This window comes from Chelon labrosus, assembly GCF_963514085.1.
Source record: "Chelon labrosus genome assembly, chromosome: 9".
Lineage (NCBI taxonomy): Eukaryota > Metazoa > Chordata > Actinopteri > Mugiliformes > Mugilidae > Chelon > Chelon labrosus.
Genome location: NC_140359.1, coordinates 24,371,071 through 24,380,866, shown reverse-complemented (window position 1 = coordinate 24,380,866; position 9,796 = coordinate 24,371,071). Strand labels below are relative to the sequence as shown.

At 42.8% G+C, this 9,796-nt stretch overlaps 1 protein-coding gene across 1 annotated transcript in view; it reads right to left on the bottom strand.

Moving 5' to 3' along the window:
• Nucleotides 1–799: 799 nt before the first annotated feature.
• The window catches only part of LOC311493241 (protein unc-13 homolog B-like), a gene marked incomplete at its 5' end in the record, with an annotated part of 38,703 nt that continues 29,706 nt past the window's right edge, over nucleotides 800–9,796 (bottom strand). Inside the window, 5 exons of the mRNA XM_084551801.1 lie at nucleotides 800–1,045; nucleotides 1,923–1,974; nucleotides 2,424–2,494; nucleotides 3,335–3,458; nucleotides 4,300–4,417. Coding sequence (XP_084407927.1) covers nucleotides 843–1,045; nucleotides 1,923–1,974; nucleotides 2,424–2,494; nucleotides 3,335–3,458; nucleotides 4,300–4,417 — 568 coding nt within the window. The 3' untranslated portion in view covers nucleotides 800–842. The remainder of the gene's footprint in view (nucleotides 1,046–1,922; nucleotides 1,975–2,423; nucleotides 2,495–3,334; nucleotides 3,459–4,299; nucleotides 4,418–9,796) is intronic.

Here is a 9,796-nt window from a genome sequence, read left to right as displayed (position 1 = left end):
GCAGTGCGGAACAGGGTGCAAAGACAAAGAAAAAAAAGAGAAATTAGACAAAGACTCAAAACAACAGAGCATGCAAAGACAGTGTTCATGCAGGAAAGAGTATAAAATAGCAAATGAGAAATGAAGTACACATGTGGAAGGAAAATCTGTCAATCTATTTCTGATATTCTGTTAAGTGGTACAAGCAGTGATTGTATTTGTATCAAAATCTCTGTCAAAGAATCATCCTACTCTTGGTAGATTGACTGCTCAAAGCAAAAGCATATAAACCGATCAGGCATAACATTATGACCACCTTCCTAATACTGTGTAGGTCTCCCTTGTGCCTCCAAAACAGTTGTGACTCATCAGAGAATGAACATGGGCCTTCTGTGGGTGTCCTGTGGTGTCTGGTAACAGAATGTTGTTAGTGGGGGAGCCTTTGAGGGGAGGGGCCTCTGTGGATCATCCCAGAGATACTTGATCAGTTTGGGATCTAGTGAATTTGGTGGCCAAGTCAACACCTTGTGCTCTTCTTCATGTTTTTTGAGTTGTTCCTAAAGCGTTTTTGTGTGTGTGTCTATGTTAGGCTGCATCCGGCTGGGGAAGGCTGTCACAGGATGGTCAATGTTACTTAATTCTCCTGTCAGCGGTCATAATTTTATGCCTGATCGGTGTATATGCATGGAATGCAATGCAAAGATTTCAGAATCCAAGGTTGAAAGTAGCAGATGCAGGCCAGTAGAAAAGTGTATTAGGAGCTACGTTAGTGCATTTCCTGTTATTTACGAGTGGGCAAGTAAATATTATTCTTAAGTGATACTGTAGTGATGGGGGCAGAACTTGTGTGTGAATGGGTGTTTTTACCTGGGTCCCCTCATTTCTCTACACTCCTCATAGCTTTGTATGGACTCTGACTCCCTGGATAGGCTTTGTTGCTGGACTCTGCGTCCTATGGGGTACTGGTGGACCGATGAATTTGTTTGAGGGGTGTTGTGGAACGGTGGAGGTCTGTTGCCAGTTTCACCGGGGTAGTCGTCCAATGCGCTATCTTGGTCATCTAAAGCTGGGCATAAGACAACACAAATGATTGAGGAAAACATTGATAAGACCAAGGGTGAACAAAGCTCCCTTAGCGTGGTGTCAAAAAGGCAAATTTACCAGATCGGTAATAAAAACTAACTTCTGTTCAAATACAGACAAAGGCCCCAAGGATGCTGCAAGGATGTTAAAACCATGTCCAAACAATACAGAAATGTTTGAGGAAATAGCTCCCCTTTGTGGTGGCAGACATATAATACAAATAAAATGATCACATGGGAAAATTATGAGAATGAGAGATGTCTTTAATAGAAGCAATCAAGCTCACTCCAGACACCACGTAAAACAACAAAACAGTCACTCATGCTTTGAATTTGGATCAGACGGAAACAAGGCTGTCAACTTTCAGTTACAATGAGAACAAAGAATGGATACCAACATGCAGAGGTCCGTATTCAAAAAGTAATGCGAGGTGAAGCACGCTGTACCACACAGGAATGAAAGGGTAAAAACAACCACTATACATACTTTGCTGGTCACTCCATCCAAAATAACTCCAACTGCCTGGTGGCATGGAGGCAGGTTTCCAAAGAAGAAAGGTAAACCTCATTACTGAATAATCACACCAGTAACTGTAGCTGCTGATGGCCAGATGAGTACCATCGAGCAGAAAACACCCAAATCTGTGAAGCTCAGTGTCAGTAATAATAACCACTATGAGACTGAAAACATCTGCATAAAGATTTGCGGTGAAGTCACGTGACGTAATGACAATAAAACACAACTCAAGGGGCTCACTGACTATCACTAAGAGTGGCTGGTGATTCCAAATGAGTTTCTGTTGACTGGAAATCAATGGAAAATAACAAATTAACCTGAAGCATATTTACTTTAATACTTACAGCACTGGGAGGGGACGGATGGCATTGTTCTTCTCTGGACCTCTTCATACTGCTGTGAGAGAAAAGATTGAAAATTATTCAACAGTAATAAGACAAGTCCCAAAACAATTTCCGTTGTTGGATCAATAAAGTCTGAGTCCCAGTGTAGTATCCAGACATCATGTAGGGTGTAATAACCATTAGTTGTCACCAAGTGGCAGCAGAGAGCCAACATAAATTGTCATATTACTGAAAAGGTTGCAGTGTGAAGTGAATAGTTTGCAAAACTAATGTGAATCTGTAGATAAAACTTAATAGCAACCTTGAAAACGGGTCATTTACAACAGATGAGAGATTTTAGATGCGTTCCTATAGGTCAACTATAGAGGATTCACTTTGTGCTGCACGCTTGCCCAACTCCTGCTCTACTTCAGGAGCAGCAAATATAACACTGTCTCTCCCAGTCACACAGAAGGATTTAGTCATTTATAAATTGTTAATGGACACTTTTGGTAAGCTTACCTCGTCGTTCATCTGCATGTTGAACCGCGCCAGGTTTTTGGTCCAGTACTGAGCCTCGTCCTCTGGGATATCTGAAACAAAAGCATGGGACAGAAGAATGAATGACAAAAATTAAAAAAAAAAAAGAAAGAGGGATGGGGAAGAGAAGGTGGGCGAGAGACGGGAAGCAGAAGAAATAAAGGCGCGTGGATGAGGCATGGATGGTAGGATTGAAGAAAGTAAATAATGGAGGAGGAGAGGGGGGTTGCAGCGTAGCTCCACCCTCTCTCTCAAAAGCCTTTCTTCCATGCCTCCTGTCCCATCAGGTCTCACCCCGCCCACAATGCTTGGTGTGCTTATATATTATATTCATGGGTCTTTAATAGCTGATGAGGAAGTTTCCTTTTGAAGGACCCAGAAATAGAAATAAGAACCGCCACATGGGCCTCAGAAGTCTTTCCAATGTAGGAAAAGAAGAGAATAGATAAAGACTAGAATAAGGGAAAGAGCATGAGGAGTTTTAATGTACCTTGACTGCCCCACATGAGTTGTGTGTTGCAGCCACTGCTGCACTGGATAAGGTACAAACTTTTCATCAGTACCCATCACATTATCTGGACACCACCTATTCTCTAAAAAGGGATTTGTCAGCACTGGCTAAAATATTGAATCTACAATCTTATCTACATCTTCAGGCCCGCGGGTTTTGTGTCGAGATGAGTGGACAGCAGTGTGAACTTGCGCTATCTCGACATCAGGTGATAAACAAGAGTAGCCGGGCAGCTGCGGTGGAAGCTGAAGACGCTTCAGACAGCTCCTTGAGATTAGGAGCTCACAGAGGAGAGGAATGCTGTGACTGTTCGATGATTACGAGTAAAATGTGACCATAAACAAACACGTCAGACAATGAAATATAATGTCTGGATACCCACCAAAAGGCAATTCGAAGCGGGTGTCCAGCAGCACCTGGTGGGGAGTTGGGTTGGTGGTACCGCAGATCTCATCCTCCCTCATCAGCACCTCAGAGTCCAAAGACGTCCACTCTCCTGGTCCCTCCTAAAAGGAAGAAATGCAGAGGAAGAGAGAGAAGAGGATGAGAAGAGGATGAGAAGTCGGGAGGAAAAGAAAGAACGATAAAAACAGTTATGTCTGATGGAGTGTGTGGCTATTCGCTGAACCCGAGCAAAGGGAAGACGAATAAGACTTCAGACTGAGATGGAGCGTCTGCTGTGCCATAAACTGAGTGGAGAAGTCAAACACTGAGCGCTGCATTATTAATGACTACACAGCTGCCTCGCTTTAACACTCTGCAGAAAAAAAAAGTAAAGCGATGAGGTCCAAAGGCGAGGCCGGCCTGCTCACTGCTCGCTAAAGTGACTTCTGCTGCTTCTAACTGTGAGCCTCAGTTGACAGGTGAAGACGATGTTGAAATGAGTGAGTGTGTGTAAGTAAGTAAGTAAGTAAGCGGGTGGCGGAAAAACCAACGTCGAATTCCCGTGACCTTTGACCCCCTTGCACCGCCACTGCGTGAAAATGTAAAACAAACCGAGCAAAGCGGAAAAGGACCTGAATACTTTCTGAAGCAACTGTAAGGACGATACATTCCCATTTATTTTGTCCCGTTTGTGTCGTAACTTCAGAGAGCCAGGTTTAGAAAAAGGCCTGATTCTGTCTAACATATTCTTACTATCATCCACTACGTTTGTAAAATAGTAGAATATTTATATGCAGGTAAACATACAGTACAGGGTGATCTTCAAATTCAGTGAACTTCAATGTTAAGGACAATATTGGGGCAACAATACTGTGTCAGTTTTTTTCCTAAAGACGCAAAGACCAGCTGTACGTTCACGCGTCTCAGAACAAAATTCTGAAAGTGTGTGTGTGTGTGAGTTACCTCATCAGACTGTCGAATGGTATCCAAAGGGATCAGCGCCGTTCCGATCATGGTGTCCCAGATCAGACCTTTGTTCCACAGCTCCACCACCAGGCCTGACTCCAGATGACTGATCTCACTGCGGACGGACACAAAGACACATCAGCTGCATCACGTACGCTTTCAATCCTCTCGATTAGGTTTTGCCTGTTCTGCAAAACCTAATCGAGAGGACTGACATGATGCTGAATTACATTAAGATACCTGGTCGTTAGATTTCTAATCTCTGAGACTCAGTGGCTACGAGAGGCCAACAGCAGCCGTGTTCTCATGGCAATTGGCCGAAGTTACCACTTACATCCCTAAGATTTTGTGTACATGACTTCTCATGCTGTAACCACAACCTCACAGGTTCCATCTGAAGGCGGCATTAGTCCCGATCTGTCGGATGTCTCATACCGTCGTCTTTAATGTGCAGATTTGTGTAGTTTTGAAAGAACTGAACAAAAACAGCACTAAATTTAACTAATTTTTTGTTTTATTCTCTTTTCAACTTTCGTACAACCTTTCTCCTCCCATCAGGTCAGTGTGCGAGTCTCAAAGCAGCGAGGTTGAAGGGTGACAGTTATGGATTTGTGACAGATCCGTCCTAAAGAGAAGACAGCATCTCATCTGCATATTCATATTCACACTCCCATTCACGTTCACATCGCCTCAGTTTGGCTGTCACTCATCTCTGCTGACACTTCACAGCTGGGATGATGGAGAGAGGAGGCGGGTGGGAGATGCTGAACGCAGAAAGTGTGTGTGTGTATGCTGGTGTTTGGCTACTTCCCATACAGTGAAGTCAGTCAGTACGATTACAATTAACCGTCTCCATGCGTGTGCTTGGTTGTTCACATGCTGACGTGTCTGCAGAGTGTTTACAATGGAAAATATTGTATAAATATTATTGACCAGAGACCACTTGCAGGAAGTCATGGCATTCTGGCTTTATAATGCCAATTTCAATCAGTATTTGAATGTGGTGTAAAACAGCGCTTAATATCGCCTGCCTCCAACTCACATTTGCTTTCAAACCATGGATGCATCAGACAATGGGTGGTCATCCTTAATATTTAATATTTACAATGGTCTTACTCTGTCAATGGGATGGTTTGTAGTAGAATAACCTCTTAAGCGTTTTTGTGTGTGTGTCTGTGTCAGGCTGCATCCTGCTGGGGATGGCTGCTGCCATCAAGGAGTGTCATTGCTATGGGGTGGGGGGGTGCCTGGTCTGGTCTAGGTGGGTGCTACATGTCTAAGTAACATCCACACCAATGAATGCCAGGTCCAAAAGTTTCCCAGCAGAACACTGAATTGTCACAAGATGGTCGATGTTATTCACTTCTCCTGTCAGTGGTCATAATGTTGTGGCTGATCGGTGTGCATGACTGAAAGAACACGACAATAAAGGAACGTCTGTGATGCTCAGTGGCGGTTTCATTTGTAACATATGTGCTTGATTTAAAAACAGTCTCTTGTATCAGACCATGATGTGACCTGAAACTGTGCCTGTTGGCTGTTAATTTAAACCCACGCCAAGATGCGGTACACAACATATATAAAATGCAGTTGAACAGGTCGATGTACTTCTAACCGACAGCAACTGATAAGATAAGAAGTGAGAAAAGCAGAGAGTGTAATCTTTTAGCATCCAGTCTTCTTTATCCGCTTATCGGAAGTTAGACTGGTATGGCAGCAAACTGAACAGGGTACAGGCTACCAGACACTTTCTCCCTAGCTGCATTTTTCTGATTCCTCGTACGGGTTCCTGATGCCTTCCCATGGCTGATGAGATATGTAATCCCTAAAATACTATATAATAATAATCTGTAAGACTAGAGAAATACACCAATCAGCCACAACATTAAAACCACTTACAGGAGAAGTAAATAACATTGACCATCTTGTGACAATGCAATGTTCTGCTGGGAAGCTTTTGGACCTGCCATTCATTCATGTGGATGTTATTTAGACATGTAGCACCCACCTAGACCAGACCAGGCACCCCAAACCCATAGCAATGACACTCCTTGATGGCAGCAGCCATCCCCAGCAGGATGCAGCCTGACACAACTGTTTTGGAGGCACAAGGGAGACCTACACAATATTAGGAAGGTGGTCATAATGTTATGCCTGATTGGTGTAAGCTGGTCTTGTGTTAAAACAATGTTCCTGCTCCAATGAACTTCCCAGCCAACATTATTTATAGCCAAAGAACAAACACTATGGACGGTTTATGAGCTTTTAATGTGGCGTTTAGGGAGCATTTGGTCCAATGTCTAAGGTAAAGTCCACTAATTTGAGGTATTATATTTTATAACATGACTCAGTCTGAACTGGATCTCGTAGCAGAATGAAAGAAAAAATAACTAAATAAATGCTTTATGACCTACTGCCTGATTTTAATCCATGAGATTATTTAATTGAAACCATGAAACATAAAACCCCCAAATAGGATTAGAAATAGGTCTGACGTTGTCCATCCGTGCAGTCTGTCTCCAACCTGTCTCCGACCAGACCAGACCAGACCTACGTGTGCGCGTCTGTCTTTCCGCTTTACATCCGACTCTGACACATGCCCTCCATCAAAGCCCATCCATTATCGAGGCTGTATTTTGTTGAAAAAGGGAACGAAATAGAGTATTTTTTTAACACTCGGAAAGTGCAAGCAGACAAACACGTCAACGCACACCTACACACGGCCATCTAGTGTTTAAGAGCAGAGACAGAAACTGGCAGGAAGAAAGGCAGGAGAAGAGAGAGTGTGTGTGTGTGTGTTTGTACAGAGCATGAGGCTTGATAGAAATGATGTTCTGTGAGCGAGGGATCGGGGCACTTTGAGGCACAACAGGTGAAGTCGCTGGTTAAATACAGCTTTAAACATGTTCCTGTGAGGAAAGCTTCACACGGGCAAAAAAAAAAACACTGCTAGAATCAGTGAGACATTTATCAAGATTTCAATGAAATGCACATGTTTTATTAATATTTTCTGCTCATTTAAACATGCATAACATACTGGGTGTAACATGGCAACAGGGATGGCTATTAATTGCTATTGGGGGTTGAACGACTTTGGATTTTTTAAAGTTGACTAACATCTGGTGGAAGTTGGGTAAAACCACAGTAGAAAGTAATGCTTTGCAAAGAAATCTATATTCTTGACCTGAATACATATTGTAGCATCCCGCACAAAAGATTGAACATGGGCTACGTCAACACCATAAACACCGTCAGTCTGACACTTCTAATGTGCGGCTATCGCTCGGCACGTTCTACAACCACAGCAACAAGGTCAACTAATAGGACACAACAGAACGGAATATAAACACACAAGCTTATCAGTACTGTTCTCTATCAAATAGTTGATGTGCAGCCTCCTTCTCTCTGTTACCACAGGACGTTTGGTGAAGGTGTTAACTGACTGCTGTCCAGAGGATTTGGACTGTTCCTCTACTAGCGTTAGCATTAGCCTTTTCAGATGCATTGCAGTAGTACTTTAGTTGTATTTCAGGACTTATATGTAACGGTAATATGGGCTTCATCTTTTGTGAAGTATTTCTTGATGAATCACTGCTAGTTTGCTGCAACGACCCACTGAGCTCCTCACCTGTCTTCTAGCAGGCGTCCATGTTGTTATTGATTGGCGACTAGTCGACTTTCTTCAGCAGTGAAGTCGACTAGTCGGTACAGTCCCTAATTGCTATCCTGCAAGACTGAAACCATGGTTTTCCACGTGTAGAGCTTCATTGTGCTTTCTTGATTTCCAGTGGAGTTTACCCACTGGTTTTGGAAGGAAGCTTTAGCTCTATGACGCGATGCCAACATTCACCACAACTTATAGGGAAGTATCTGTGGTTTGATAGAATTAAAAGCAAGTTTAATGCACATATTTTGAAATCCCGAAACCAGATGAGGCGGTTTCACGCCCACTTGGGTGATTTGGGACTTTATTCTGGGTATAAAACTAGAGATCAAAATCTGAACAAGATTTGTGCCAGTTTGGGATAATTTTAGTGTTTTTCTTACGTACTTTGAAACAAAGCCAAAATGCACTGACCAATCACTCACTCAGACTGCTGCAGACCACATAGCCTGGTCTACAAAAGGAAGGTCACGCAAATCCACCTATACAATGAATGTGTTTTAAGAAAAGGACGTTTACTGTCTTCACATGCCAAGCAGTGTTTGGTACACAGCTGCCTCTTTTTAAAGTAGTAGCTAGTTGTGAGTTGTTGTGGTGGTTGGCTGCTGCAGTTTATTGCTGTATCACTTCTGTGTTTCAAGTGCCTTGCTTTTTATGACAGGCCACTGGTTGGCTAAAGTGCTGAAAAAGAATATCGATCTTATATTTTGGGTGGTTTAGTGTGCGCTTTGGCAGCTTTTGAAGAGTTTTTGGGGTAGAAACCATCAGCTGTATCTGGCATCACTGGACCTGGGACAAGTGTGTCAGAAGTGTAAAGAGGAGCAAAGGGAAAGGTTACCATCAGACAGCTGTAAATCACTCCTGTTATTATATAAGTCACTGACCAAAGACTGATGGAGGCTGACGTGGACAGAAGGAAAAAGGTCACCATTTTTAACGGAACTTAATTGACAGAGAGCTCGAAAGAAAGACAAGACCCGAGAGAAAGACAACATCCAGAGAACAGCTTCTTCCTGCAGATGAAATTATATTCTCGAGAAATCTTCATTTTTTAAAATAAATATTGTGTTCAGTGTATATAAATAGTGCATATTTATATTTATTTGTACATTTATTTTTCCTGTGACATGTCTCCCATCACTGCTGCGCATGGATATACTTGGAATCCGTTGCAGGAGTCAAAACATATAAGCTGCAGAAACTCAAGGCTCCTAATTAAATCTCAGCCAGTAGAGGTTTTAGTTTAGTTTTCATTCTTATTTTTTACAGCTCTTTTACAGCGTTAAACCCTTGGTCATCAAGACATCAAGTGAAGAAAAGGAGAGCCCTACTCAAGGACGGTGCACGGAGCAGAGACGTGCACGCGAGGCCAGGTGAACCTGAGCGTGGAGGGATCAACACTGAACACGCTTAACCTCTTATCCCACTGGCCAACTAACCCCGAGCAGAAGTGCTGCCAATGCAGGTCAAAGCAACGTCACATCCCGACAATGCGTGTTGCTCTTGTAAATTCTAAGCTGGTTCTCCCCGACGGCCTGGAAGTCAAAGTGCGCCAATCATGAGCTGCAACATCCACAGTTTGCATCCAATTCAGGATTATTTTTGCATGCACTTCTCTCTCTCTGTCTATCTTTCTCTCATTTCCTGTCAGATTACTGCAGTATTAAACAGATTATTTTGTAATTGCTTTAAACTTTATGTAGTTGGGCAAAATTTGGAAGATTCTTTCTGAACCGAATAAATGCCTTAAATAAGAAGCTGTCATCAACATCTTATTGTGACCACTCATAATTGAACTAAATATCAAGGCAAGCAGGAACATACTGCATC